This window comes from Musa acuminata, chromosome BXJ2-5 (genome assembly GCF_036884655.1).
Source record: "Musa acuminata AAA Group cultivar baxijiao chromosome BXJ2-5, Cavendish_Baxijiao_AAA, whole genome shotgun sequence".
NCBI lineage: Eukaryota > Viridiplantae > Streptophyta > Magnoliopsida > Zingiberales > Musaceae > Musa > Musa acuminata.
Genome location: NC_088342.1, coordinates 3,221,370 through 3,235,572, shown reverse-complemented (window position 1 = coordinate 3,235,572; position 14,203 = coordinate 3,221,370). Strand labels below are relative to the sequence as shown.

Here is a 14,203-nt window from a genome sequence, read left to right as displayed (position 1 = left end):
CACGGCAGCTCCCCCTTGTGGCGTGAGCATGATCCAAAAAATGCAGAAGACAAAGCATTTTTGGGAATCTCTCTCTCTCTCTCTCTCTCATCACATAACGTGGAGGGGCCGGTGAGCGCAAAGTGCCATCGAGCATCCCCCAACCCACGCCATTGAGTTTCCACGCAAAAGTGTCAACGGCGCCACTCGTACGGTGGGAATGCGTCAGCCATAGTGAAAGCCAGTTTGGCTCACAGTTGTATAGATGGAGAAGAGAGAGAGAGAGAGAGAGAGAGAGGAGAGGGAAAAAAAAAGGGACATGACGGAGTTTGGAATCGGATAAATTCTGTAGCATTCATATTAAATGATAAATGTGAGGAAATAAGAACATTTGGTCCCTCTCAGCACGAGAATTTAACTTAATTGATTTGTCCCGCATGAGACTTGGACTCCTCGTTCCAACCAACAGATACAAGCAAATATGAACCGTAACTTATTTAAGCACACGCTCCTCAGAATTCAGATTTCTCTATCCTTTCGTTCCAACTGATACAATACGATGTATGCACGTATCAGAACATAGAACTAGTCAAAGTTCGTGTTGACTGGTTGTTGTTGAGAGCATAATGCTACTGTCAAGTCAATCCTTATCAATTCACTCGTAGTTGCCCCAACACTACTTCCGGAAGTCCTCTCTCTTTCTCTCTGTCAGATATGCTAAAGACTAAGAGGACAGGTAAAGACTTGGTGAGGAAAACAAGATCGTGTGGTATTTCTTCATCGAACTCTTAAATCCCAATTAGTCACTCTATTTGCTTTTCTGTGCAAAATAATATTATCATCGACTATGCTGATTGATATTTGGATGCGATCCAAGAACTTGAGTTTGGTCCACTAATTCGACACAGACTCCACCTAAATTTAAACCTACAACATGAAAGGGAAACTTACGCAAGCTCCAGCACTAGCAGATTCTGCCACGCGTCGCGCGCACAGAATGTGGACGGCGTACATTGCCGCAACTCGTCCGTGGTCTATTGGACCCGCTCGTTGCGTGGAATCCACGTGGTTTCGCACTCACCACGAGAAAGTCCGCGGCTCCGCCAACATAAAATAATCCACTTGATGCTTACAAAAGTTGATCCGATATGCCGGGTTTGGTGTTGCAAATGTCGTCTGACTTCGCTCTGTCGTCATCGCTTGTGGTGCACAACAGCAGATTGGGTGGAGTGGAAACCCACACTCGAGAACTATCATGTTTTTAAGAGCAATGCTCCTCACTATACTCGTTAATTCTATCTAAATCTAAAATCGACACGAAAAACTATACTTGAGTTGGTGACACAAATGGTAACAGGTAGAATATTCATGAATCGGACTTCATTTCCAATCAGAGAACATACAAATCACGCACACACTGGGCCGAAGCACTGCCATAATCATTGACGAGGAAGTATCATCACGGAGTTGACCGACAAATCATTGTTTCATGACCAGTCTTACCTTACCTTCAACCAGAGAACAAAGGATTCATACAAATAAGACGATTATGATTTCTTCGCTTCTGCTACAGTCCCTGCCCGACAATTTCAGTTACAAAGAACTGGATTACCAAAGTCACTGGATTACTACCCTGGTTCGACTGTGCTTCTGCTACAAAGCCTTGATTGCAAGTCACCACATTCTCAAACTGGTCGATCTTGCAGCCTAGCTGTGGCCCATCTTCCGTAGTTGGCGAGCCATCATGGATCAATATGGCAAAAGGGATCCACGCTGGGTGGTCCTTTCTCTCATGGCAGAATCCTGAGATGTATCTGTATTACAAATCAATATAATCTTTGCTAGTGGTACAAGGCCTTTCGGTGCAATTTCTTCAACAAAAACATTTTCTGATGTTAGTCACAAGTTTCACCCCCAGAAGCTGGACGTAATATTCCTGTGACAACCAAGTGTTTTCCATTTTGTGCAGAATGATGCCGAATCCGAAGGATCAGATGGTAACTTCAGAACCTATGCTTAAGCCTCTCTTTACAGCCAAGTTTTCCAGAGTCACAACAAGTGCCCATTGTATTTTGGTAGCTAGTTATGGACAGGAAGCAAACATCAATTTACAAAGACTGAAAATATTCTAAGAAAAAAGATTAACCATGATTGTTCCTGTAAGCAATTATAAGGATGGTTAGTCACCAAATGAAATAGCCATTATCAGTACTACTATGCCAGTCGAACCTTGCTAAGTATGTTCAGGTGAATACATAGTTAAATAAATAGCACTGGTTTTCTTTCATCATCATACCTGAATTCTTAGGTTACAATGGTGTAACGCCATGTAACCTTAACGTTTGCAAAATTTCATTGATTATTTATACGAGGTCCTTGCAATCGTTGCCTAGCACTGCCTTAGAAGTACAATATCTAAAAACGAATATTATCTGGCCTTACTAAGCAGTAAATTTTGTCAATTTTTTCATTACATTAAACTACATACAAAATGGAGAGATTTCAATTGTGCAACAGTCTCATGCTAACCAACAGGATTGCTCAATTAAGTTTGTGATATCGGTGCTCCATCATTCGGTACAAACAGTATCAAATGATAATAACGTGATGGCTTTTCTTTGTTTTCAGTTAATTATGAAATAAGCCACATAAAGCACCCAACAACAAGTTGTAGTTATAATCAGGATTAGAATCTTGTTGGATATAACAAGGTAAAGTACATAAGAAAATCACAAACACAACAAGTAGTTAGCCTACGGATGAAACAATATACCCTTCTGTTCTTAATTTTACTGCAATCAAGACTGACAACATGATGACAAGAGTTTTGAAGGTAATCTGACATCAAAGTTTCATGAATGCCTGCATGTTCTGACACTGAGACAAGGTTGATGCTAAACACAACTTGAAACAAAAAAAAAGCCCCTCCGCAAAAGCACTCATATTTGTTGCAATCAACTTGACATCAACCTTCTAAAGACGATGCCGAGTTCTTAGCTGAGGCATTTTCAGTGGTCTCCTTAAAGTTCTAGGAAAAGTCATAATAAGAGAATGATGGAAGTAACAAGGCTACCTTCTCTCATCTTTATTGGCCCATCTATCCATGCAAATTACTGAATCCCAAGTAAGGCGTTTTCATCGGACACCGACGACGATTTAACTTACAGAATCCACGATTAAGGCCAACTGTTTACGGAAACTTATATATGTTCGGAGCAGTTTTGCAACTAATCCATTAGCCGTGAAGTCAATGACACTTTACCCACTCGAGTGATCTCCATATGCCACATTACCTATCACCTGTCCTATGGAAGGCCACTAGTAACCACTGCTAATATTTTAAGCACAATGGTAATAAGCCCTAAATTAGGGTTTGTCTTTTTTACTTTCTTTTTCTCCCGCATACTAACTTCCGCCTCTCCCTCTGCCTAGTCTCTCGCTAACCTTCCCAACCCTTACTTGTCGTCTTCACGCACGCCGGGCCAGAAGAGATTGCCGACATGTCTTCGACAGCTAAAATTCACCTTGTTGACGTCAAATAAAAAGAAAGAACAGAGGATGGAGAAATACCAGCTACCGAGCCATTTCTACCTTCCAAATCGTAGTATTTCTGGCAAATGTGAATGCCTAGGGCTTCGAAAGCTCCTTCTTGAATATTTCTGGTCAAAAAATACACGAAATAGCCAACACAAAAAGGAGGCCTCTTTAGTGGGCAAAGAACCGTGAATGCAGCCATTGCTGTCGATTGGGCAACCTATGGTTTCTTTTCTTTCTCATTATCAATGATTCATGCGCAAAAGCATTGTCGCCGTACCCAACCTAGGAAATCCACATCGCAGCACGGAAAGACCAGACAGATCATGCAAGGGTTCGAGAGAGAGGTGCCATCACCTTGGAATCGACGAGTTTACGATGACCTCCATCTCGTCCCCCATGATGATCTTTGCATCCTTGCGAGAGGCCGACTCTGCTTCCAGATTCAGCGCCCCCGTTCTCGCAACGAAATCGAGGGTTTCTCTCTCACGCCAACCCAGCGAACTCGACGAAGGCGTAGCATTAACAGCATTCGTCGTGTCTCGCGTTTCCTTCGCGGAGGTTGTTTTGATCCGAGTCGGATCGCCGTATTTGAATACGAGAAGCTTACGGGTCGGATGTTCGAATCAGATGTCGGATGCATCCATTAAGACCCTTATCGAACAGAGGATAGATAATGAGCCAGTTGAACAGAGTAGGGCTCGAATCGGGTTCGGATCGACCCGAACCGATCCGTTCCGATTGAGATTGTGAACGCGTAATATTCGGTTACTTGCTTTTCGATGCCATTTAATAAATAGTTTCTATATAGGAATAAGATTTGAAGCGAAAAAAAAGAAGATATATTTTAGGATATTAATTTATATTTAAGTATTTTAGGTTATTGATTCAAAGCTATCAAATTAATAAATCAATTAAAATTTCTATCATATTAACTGAGCACACATCAGTTGCTAAATCTTTTATCCAATACAACCTTAATCATATTATTTTAAGGTCATCAAATACCACATGAAACTTCGTCGTACCTCCGTTTTGTTCTTCGCTCGTCTTCTCACGCCGAGCCCGACACTTGCGCACCCGTCGAGCGGCAGCCCGCGAATGGAGATCTCCGGTTTGAGCTGCGAGCCCCACAACTGGGCCGCACCCTCTCGCAATCACCACCACCCTCCCTCCTATAAGTACACGCCTGCCATCGCTTTCTACCTTCGTCGCCTTTGAACGCCTCACGAAGAGAGCCGCTCGTCTGCATCTATGCAGGCGAGAAAGAGAGGGAGAGAAAACTCGAGAGCATCCATATCTTTCGTGCTCTCCTCCCCCTTCCTCGTCTTATAGACGCTCGAAGCTCTCTTCTTCCTCCTCCTCAGCAAGCAGTGCAGCGCTGAAGGAAGGAAACAATAACGTAAGATGGCGACCGACGGCTACGGATCCATCTCCCTGGAGGAGATCAGGAACGAGACCGTGGATTTGGTTAGATCCTCTACCAAACTTCTGCTTGTTTGATTCCTGTCGGTTTGGTGCGTTGCGTACAGGACGTAGTAATGACCACTCCTCCTGCTTTTCTTCTGTTGTTTGCAGGAGAGTATCCCGGTGGAGGAGGTATTTACGCAACTAAAATGTAGTCAGGAGGGGCTCACCACCGCCGAAGGGGAGCAGCGACTCCACATCTTTGGCCTCAACAAGCTCGAGGAGAAGAAGGTTCGTACTTGCTACATTGTTCTTCACCGTGCATGTATGTGTGTCGATCATCAGAGCTCACGCTCTCGATTGTCAATGTCCGTCTTGGAAACCACAACAGGAGAGCAAGTTCCTCAAGTTCTTGGGCTTCATGTGGAACCCCCTTTCTTGGGTCATGGAGATCGCCGCCATCATGGCCATCGTGTTGGATAACGGAGGGGTAAGTTCCATTCTGCTGTCTCCTCTTCCATCGTCTGTAGCATCGGAGCATCTGACGATGCATGGCTGCATTTCGCAGGGTGAGCCACCAGATTGGCAGGATTTCATTGGCATCGTCGTCCTCCTGATCATCAACTCCACCATCAGCTTCATCGAGGAGAACAACGCTGGAAATGCCGCGGCAGCTCTCATGGCCGGCCTCGCTCCCAAGACCAAGGTCTCGTTGCGTACATAGTTTACTTGACACACCACACGCAGGCTTATCGATCCAAATGGGTGACTTGGTACAGGTGTTGAGGGATGGGAAGTGGTCGGAGCAGGAAGCGGCGATCCTCGTCCCTGGTGATATCATCAGCATCAAGCTCGGTGACATCATCCCGGCTGATGCCCGACTCTTGGAGGGCGATCCGCTCAAGATCGACCAGTCCGCCCTCACCGGCGAGTCCCTCCCTGTGACCAAGATGCCCGGCAATGAGGTCTTCTCGGGCTCCACCTGCAAGCAAGGAGAGATCGAGGCCATCGTCATCGCTACCGGAGTGCACACCTTCTTCGGCAAGGCTGCCCACCTCGTCGACAGCACCAACAACGTGGGTCACTTCCAGAAGGTGCTGACGGCCATCGGGAACTTCTGCATCTGCTCGATCGCAATGGGGATGATCATCGAGATCATCGTCATGTACCCGGTCCAGCACCGGCGGTACCGGGACGGCATCGACAACCTCCTGGTGCTGCTTATCGGTGGAATTCCCATCGCCATGCCCACCGTGCTATCGGTCACCATGGCCATCGGATCCCACCGGTTGTCGGAGCAGGGAGCGATCACCAAGAGGATGACCGCCATTGAGGAGATGGCCGGCATGGATGTGCTGTGCAGCGACAAGACCGGAACTCTCACCCTCAACAAGCTCAGTGTTGACAGGAACTTGATCGAGGTGATGCTTGCGCTGTGGCTTTAGGTAAGTGATCGACTGATACTGATGTTTGTGAACGGCTGCTGCAGGTGTTTGTAAACGGCTTGGATAGGGACACAGTGGTCCTGTACGCTGCGAGGGCTTCTAGGGTCGAGAACCAGGACGCGATCGATGCTTCCATCGTCGGAATGCTGGCTGAACCTAAGGAGGTAATCCACTATTACCATGCTGCTGCAGCTTTAAACTTCCATGGTTCCAAGCTCTTTTGCTCACGAGATCCATGTTTGCAGGCACGAGCAGGGATCGAGGAGGTCCATTTCTTGCCGTTCAATCCGGTTGACAAGCGCACTGCAATTACCTACATCGACTCTAACGGCAAGTGGCACCGGTCGAGCAAGGGTGCGCCTGAGCAGGTACGTGCTGGGGCTTCTCTGTATCTTTTGATCTTGTATCAACCATCATCCTCGTCAACCAGTGCCTAATCGTCTGCGTTGCTTCAGATCATTGACCTCTGCAACCTGAAGGATGATACTAAGAAGAAGGTCCATGCCATGATCGATAAGTTCGCCGAGCGTGGCCTTCGCGCTCTGGGTGTGGCGAGGCAAGAGGTTCCTGAGGCGAGCAAGGCGAGCGCCGGCGATCCATGGCAGTTCATGGGTCTCTTGCCCCTCTTCGACCCCCCGAGGCACGACAGTGCGGAGACCATCCGCCAAGCCCTCCACCTTGGTGTCAATGTCAAGATGATCACCGGCGACCAGCTCGCCATCGCCAAGGAAACAGGGCGGCGGCTTGGCATGGGAACCAACATGTATCCGTCCTCCACGCTTCTTGGCGAAAAGACCGACGACGTCACCGGCCTCCCCATCGATGAGCTAATTGAGAAGGCTGACGGCTTTGCTGGAGTCTTCCCCGGTAACGATACATCCCTGTTTGTGATGGGTCTCTTCACCAGCTTGCATTCACCTCGATCTCATGCTCGATGCTGATGTTTCAGAGCACAAGTATGAGATCGTGAGGAGGTTGCAGGAGAGGAAGCACATCTGTGGCATGACAGGAGACGGGGTGAATGACGCACCAGCTCTGAAGAAGGCCGACATTGGCATCGCGGTGGCGGACGCGACGGACGCTGCCCGTAGTGCCTCGGACATCGTCTTGACAGAGCCAGGGCTCAGCGTCATCGTGAGCGCGGTGCTGACGAGCCGTGCCATCTTCCAGCGCATGAAGAACTACACCATCTACGCCGTGTCCATCACCATCCGCATCGTGCTCGGCTTCATGCTCATCGCCCTCATCTGGCAATTCGACTTCTCCCCCTTCATGATCCTCGTCATAGCCATCCTCAACGACGGCACCATCATGACCATCTCCAAGGACAGGGTCAAGCCTTCCCCCTTGCCTGATTCATGGAAGCTCCGGGAGATCTTCGCCACTGGAATCGTCCTCGGTGCCTACCTCGCCATAATTACCGTCGTCTTCTTCTGGCTCGTTCATGACACCGACTTCTTCCCTGTGAGCAGCAGCGCCTACTCCGACCGCTTACCTGCTTCAAACCCACTGCATTCTCCTTCTTCCTTCCATTCCTTTTGATGAAACCACTGTCTTCTGCTTCGAAACAGGAGAAATTTGGAGTGAAGTCGATCAGGGACAACAACAACGAGCTGACGGCAGCTCTCTACCTCCAAGTGAGTATCATCAGTCAGGCGCTCATCTTCGTCACCAGGTCGAGGAGCTGGTCCTTCGTCGAACGCCCTGGTTTTCTGCTGGTCACCGCCTTCCTCGCTGCGCAGCTGGTAACCTCGCGCGTCTTCCTTCATCATAAGCTTCTCCTTTTCCAGACGTCGACATGATTCCCCTGGTTGTAGGTGGCCACCGTCATCGCCGTGTACGCGTCGTGGGGCTTCGCTAGGATCGAAGGAATCGGATGGGGATGGGCAGCGATCATCTGGATCTTCAGCTTGGTCACCTACTTCCCTCTCGACGTCCTCAAGTTCATTATCCGCTATGCTCTGAGCGGCAGGGCCTGGGACAACCTTCTCCAGAACAAGGTAAACCTTCAGCCGTCAGATTCCACTCCTCTCTTGACTGCTGATCTCACCGTCATCAAACCGCGACACAGACGGCATTCACCACGAAGAAGGATTACGGGAGGGAAGAGAGGGAGGCACAGTGGGCTCTGGCTCAGCGCACCCTCCATGGCCTGCAGGTCCCGGACACCTCAGCACTCTTCAACGACAATAACAGCTACAGGGAGTTGTCTGAGATCGCTGATCAGGCGATGAGGCGCGCCGAGGTTGCCCGGTAATAACCTGCACCAAACTAGAAAGACGACATCATTGAGCTTGTCAGCAAAATGTCGATTTGATGCAATGCTTATGTTGCAGGCTGAGGGAACTAAACACGCTGAAAGGGCACGTCGAGTCCGTGGTGAAGCTAAAGGGACTGGACATTGACACAATTCAGCAGCACTACACTGTGTGAAGCAAAAGACAAGGGGAATATGAATATGCCGCCATCGGGGTATAGAATTCTTGTGGTGTGCTGCAGACGGTGTTCTTACTAGGAGGAGGAATGACTGCATTTATGTGATGGTTTTTTTGAATTATCTCAAGAAGAAGTTTTGCCCAATATTCTCGGTTGAAACACCTGCATCTCAGTTTCTACTTGTTCATCTTGCACAGTATCTTTCTTTGATTCACGTTCCTGACATTTAAACATCAAACAAGAAATCAAGGAATTTCTAAGAATAACAAATAACTGCATCAAACAGATGAAATAATATGGGATAATTAATACAAATAAAAAACAGTCAGAGCTAAGAAAAATATATGAGTTAAATTGTATCTATATATATGAGATGGATTACAAACAAGCAAAGAAGATTGCAAAAAGTGAATTTTCCAATATAGTTTAAAATTATTGAACGTTTCTATCGATATATAGCTTCATTCAGGCAGATGCCTCATCAGCTGTTTGCATATTCTGCTTCTATGATAAGAACCTAATCAAACAACTATGGTTTCCCGATTAAGATCTGTTAGCTTCTAAATTTGGAGAAAGGAAGATATTTTAAACTCCCTAGCATTTCTTCAGGTGCCTCAAACTTGATCCATTCTTCCATTTAAAGTTCTTTCCTGCACCTCGAAATATCATTGTTAGCTATCCTTTAGTGGATAGATAATGACCACTCTGAGAATGAGGAACTAAAAATTGTTTGCTACAGATGCAGCCTGCTGTCAGTTTCACAAGAAATCCTTCTAGGCAACATCAAATGAGTAAAAAAACAAAAACGAAGACCAATAATTGATCTCAGGAGAGTTCTAGTGTTATAATCTATGTATGAAAGGATTTAGCTTAGGAGGATCTATAAAGACCTTGTCATGGTGATTATTATATCATCTGAATGTCCTAAGGATTGATTGCTCCTGATGAAGGAGACCCATCTAGCGGGAAATGAGCATGGACAGGTAGGGATCAGTCTGACCAGAAAACCTTGTGTTCAATTTTGGATGATGATATTGTGAAATTGTATGTAGAAATCCTCTCTTCTTTTATCATGTTATTCTTCTCTTTCATGTTAGTCATGATGTTCAATATTGAATCAGGAATCTTACTACTCAATCAAGATCTTTCTTGGTCTCATTACTTTATTAATCATGATTAATCTAATTTTGCCAAAGATGAGTATTGAGTTCCTTAGAGCCATCACTTACATGATAAGCTTTGGCAATGAAGAATATAGAACTAACGGTTTTAAGCAACTCGTAAACAGACTTATAGTGTGTAGAGACATGTTTAACCTGTTAACAAATCTGATTGCTTCTGTATTAACATGTTTAACCTGTTAATTAATCTCTATAGAGAGATCCTTAAAAAAGTGAAATTTCAGATTGTATACCCCAAACAAATTAAGTTGGAGCACTGATAGACCTTACAAGAATTCCTCATGCTACAAAACACATATATTGCAACTTCTTAGTCACTGTTGCCTCTGTTATCTGGCTTGCTAACTTAAAAGGAGCCATCTCAACAAGTATTCCAGAGATAGATCCAGCACCAACAAAGGTAAATCATACAAACAAGAAAATGGAATGTCCTTGAGAAGTTGTAAACATGACAAAATAATACAACACAAAAAGGTGAAAGGTGTGGTTGAATTTTAAGTTTCCAGATTCTCCATCATAGCAAGATTTCTAGTTTCAAGGTATCCATTTTTCCAAAACCTTCCAAATAGCAAAAACAAACAATCAGAAAAGATACATACTTGGCACAATACAAGCAGTTTATCAAGTCTCCTATTGCTAGCTAAAAATACAAGAAATTAAGATAACAAGGAAAGAGATAGGAAAGGATCAAGTAATTGATAACAATGCCTTGGATTTCAAAAGCTATATAACTTGGATATGTTTAAAGCTTTTTTAAAAAATGATCGTAAATATTTTAACAATTCAGTCTCATCATAAAATTTAATTGCATATGTTCCTTCCTGTTTAGAACATTACTTTCTTCATGGAAACATCTGAAATGCAAGTGTTAATTCCTTAGTTCTCTTAGCAAAACTCTTATTGCTTAAAAAATAAAATAAAATAAAAAGTCAAATCATTGTCAAAACAACTGTGATAGCAAAATCATCTGACTACCAGTTATGCTTCATCATAAGTTGCTACCAGTGACCAATCTGAAACCACTCAACTAATCTGTTTGTAGGTTGTATTACTAGTCATGCTTCCTCATAAGTTGCTAACAGTGACTACCACCTTCACAGAAGATAATCTAGTGTCACTAGTAAAGCATATAAAGAATACAAAATTCATCCTTTTTTGCGCTGTTAATAAGATTGGTGGACCAATTCACATGAATCTTTTATGTTCTCCATTCGTTAGTACATCAGGTTGGGGTTTGCGAATTCCAAGAGCTAAAATGAAAAAGCAAGAGGAAGCCTGCACTGCAACATTATCCCAACTCTCTGATAAACTCAGTAGGATGAGAAGATGACTCAAAGGTCATACCTTTTCTCATATAGCAAAGCAGAAACGAGGCGGGCGAAGGTTTGGGGCTTCATATCCCTCTCCTCCCTCAGCTGAGACAGCCAGTGCCGATACACCAGCCGCAGTACCTTGACACCCCAGCAGCAACCACGCCATCAACGACGACGATGGCAACATCAACAGCACAAAGTAGCACAACAAAGCCAAATCGAGCAAGAGGGAACGTCCAAGAGATAGGTCAAATGACAGGGCTTGGTGCGTAGACCAGGGATGCCGACGGTCTGGAGGTTGACGCCGAGCCAAAGGAGGAGTTAGGGTTTCGATCAAATGCGTACCGACATCGAGGAGGAGACGACCACAACGGCCTGGCATGGCCTTCGTCGGAGTGATAGGAACAGTGAGGATTTATTTGGGCCTTAAATGGGCTCCGGAATTTACCATCGAACAGATCACCTAATGCTTTATATATGCGTGGGCTCATTCTTAGTTGGGCTTTAAGTGGGCTTCCTTGATGATTGATTTGTGTCACGATTCACGAATACATAATTAATGATAAAGATCTTATGCTAATCGCTCATTATAGTAATCCATTCACACAACACTCTTTCGTCAAGCTCCCATGTCAGGCGACTCTGCCTTCGCTGCGCCACCCTCTTCCACTCCGATCGGTGGCATGACTCTTCTCCAGAACCAGTGCTTCCTCCAGAGGAGTACCATCTCTTCGATGGGCACCCCTTTGGTCTCCGGGAGGAGGACGTAGACGAAGATGGTCATGATGGTGATCCAGCCCGCGAAGAAGAGGAAGATTCCGAATTTGAGGGAACAGAGGAGGCTGAGGAAGGACTGCGCGATGGCGAAGGTGAAGAAGAGGTTCACGGAGACGGTGATGCTCTGCCCGGCCGACCTCGTCTCCAGCGGGAATATCTCGCTGGGGACAGTCCAGCCTAGCGGCCCCCACGACCACCCGAAGGCGGCCACGAAGAGGCAGATGACGGCCACCACGATGATGGAGAACTCCTTGGAGAGCTTCTCGTCGTCGCCGAACTTGAGCCCCAGTATGATGGCCACAATGACCTGGTTGGTGCGGACGGTCAATGTCGAGACTGATTCTTTCAGGTCAAGCGATTGAGATTTACCTGGCATATGATCATCTGCACGCCGCCGCCGATGAGCAGAGCTCTCCTCCCCCACCTATCGACCGTGGCGATGGAGACGAGCGTCGACGAGGCCAGCACAGCCCCTGTCAGGACGGACGAGTAGAGAGAGGCATTGCCGCCGAAGCCCATGCTCTGGAACAGCACCGGCGCGTAGAAGAGTATCGAGTTGATGCCGGTGAGTATCTGGAACGTCGGCATGAAGATGGCCATGAGAAGCTGAGGCCGGTTCCGCCGCTCTAGTATGTTCCTGAAGGGGTGTTCGACGGCGTTCGCGACCTCGCTAGCTTCGATCATGTCCTGGAGCTCGGCGTCCACGTCGCTGGTGCCACGGATCTTCTCCAGGACGCGGCGGCCTTTCTCGGCCCGCCCTTGCTCGATGAGGCTATTCGGGGTCTCCGGGAGGAGGAGGCCCCCGATGGTCATCAGAAGCGCGGGCGCCGCCGCCAGCCCCAGGGAGAGGCGCCATCCCCACGGTTTGATCTTCTCGGTGCCGTAATTGATCATGTTCGCTGAGAAGATGCCCAGCGTCGTCGCAAGCTGGAACATCATGTTCAGTGCGCCGCGGAGGTGCGCGGGAGCCATCTCCGAGAGGTAGAGAGGGACAGCCTGAGGAGAACAGAGGAGGTGATTAGCCTGAGAAATCCAGCAGCAAAGGTTGATCCAAGTACCTGATTCCCGAAGCCAATACCAACACCAAGCATGATACGGCCCAGAAGCAGCATTGCCAGGTTGACGGCGGCAGCGTTGAGGGTGGCTCCGACGAGAAAGCTTACTCCACCACAAACGATGCTAGCTCGGCGGCCGTACTTTCTGGTCACTGGGGAGGCGACGATGGAAGCAACGAGGCCGGCAAGGTAGAGTGAGGAGGTGAAGGCCGCGAGACCCTGGTTGTCGTACTTGCAGTAGTTGTTCTGGGATTGCAAGTTCTTCTTCCGGTACACCACAGGGAAGAACTTCTCGAGGAAAGGGTCCATGCTTGTAACACCTCCTGTGGTGGTGCAAGCACAAAGCAAGATCGAAGCTCGACCAAATCCCTCCGCGAATCGATATGATGGTGATGATAGCCATGGTGATACAAGGGCGTACCTGAGATGCCGATATCGTATCCGAAGATGGATCCCCCGACGGCGGCTACCAAGCAAGCCATGACCACGAACGGCGTCACCCTTCCCTTGTAATCCTTCGCCCTCTCCTTCGACACCCCCGCCGACCCACCGTGTACCATAACCCCACCCCCCGCCATCACTCTCTCTCTCTCTCTCCCTCCCGCTACCTCTTCAAATTTCTTGCAGTTCTCCACCGACAGAGGGCCTTACAGCTACGAAGGGTGTCTTTTTTGTTGTGCACTCTTTTCCTTATAAAGACTTGAATGAAGGATAACGAAAACGAATACAACCGTTCGCTTTAACCGAAACATTAATATTGGAAGGTCAACTGTCTCTCCAAAGCAATAAGATTCGCTGGCTAGAGCGAAGGAAGCCAAGCGATTCGCAACAATATTTCTGATAAAAAGTCTTAACTTAGGCTTTGATACTAATTGATAAGTCTTTAAAGTCTTATCGTTGCTTTAATACCGATTGATAAGACCCTAAGGTCTTATCCTGAAAGAAATGAGAGAAAAGAGAATGATAATGATCGCTTCAAGGGGATCGACCTCCTTGATCACTTCGAGAGGGGATCGACCCTCCTTGATCGCTTCGAGAGGATCGACCCTCTAGAAAAGTGTGGGCTTTTACTTTGA

The 14,203-nt window shown here is 46.9% G+C and overlaps 2 protein-coding genes and 2 long non-coding RNA genes across 4 annotated transcripts; 1 reads left to right on the top strand and 3 right to left on the bottom strand.

Moving 5' to 3' along the window:
* Window positions 1–1,344: 1,344 nt before the first annotated feature.
* Window positions 1,345–4,060, bottom strand: LOC135612158 (uncharacterized). Its single transcript, XR_010486780.1, has 2 exons — window positions 3,871–4,060; window positions 1,345–2,058 (listed from the first exon to the last, which is right to left on the bottom strand). It is a non-coding gene; the product is annotated as an uncharacterized LOC135612158 (long non-coding RNA).
* Window positions 4,061–4,567: 507 nt separating this feature from the next.
* Window positions 4,568–8,842, top strand: LOC103983922 (plasma membrane ATPase). Its single transcript, XM_009401279.3, has 13 exons — window positions 4,568–4,983; window positions 5,092–5,211; window positions 5,312–5,410; window positions 5,489–5,626; window positions 5,700–6,341; window positions 6,410–6,529; window positions 6,611–6,733; window positions 6,821–7,232; window positions 7,315–7,829; window positions 7,937–8,110; window positions 8,183–8,365; window positions 8,437–8,618; window positions 8,702–8,842. The coding sequence occupies exons 1-13, from the start codon at window positions 4,921–4,923 to the stop codon at window positions 8,796–8,798; spliced, it is 2,868 nt and encodes a 955-aa protein (XP_009399554.2). The 5' UTR covers window positions 4,568–4,920; the 3' UTR covers window positions 8,799–8,842.
* LOC135612157 (uncharacterized) lies at window positions 8,497–11,697 on the bottom strand. The gene is made up of 3 exons (XR_010486779.1): window positions 11,327–11,697; window positions 8,878–9,020; window positions 8,497–8,636 (listed from the first exon to the last, which is right to left on the bottom strand). It is a non-coding gene; the product is annotated as an uncharacterized LOC135612157 (long non-coding RNA).
* A 115-nt stretch (window positions 11,698–11,812) lies between these two features.
* LOC135612156 (sugar transport protein 7-like) lies at window positions 11,813–13,705 on the bottom strand. The gene is made up of 4 exons (XM_065108038.1): window positions 13,549–13,705; window positions 13,131–13,450; window positions 12,442–13,068; window positions 11,813–12,379 (listed from the first exon to the last, which is right to left on the bottom strand). The coding sequence occupies exons 1-4, from the start codon at window positions 13,703–13,705 to the stop codon at window positions 11,915–11,917; spliced, it is 1,569 nt and encodes a 522-aa protein (XP_064964110.1). The 3' UTR covers window positions 11,813–11,914.
* Between the last annotated feature and the right edge of the window lie 498 nt (window positions 13,706–14,203).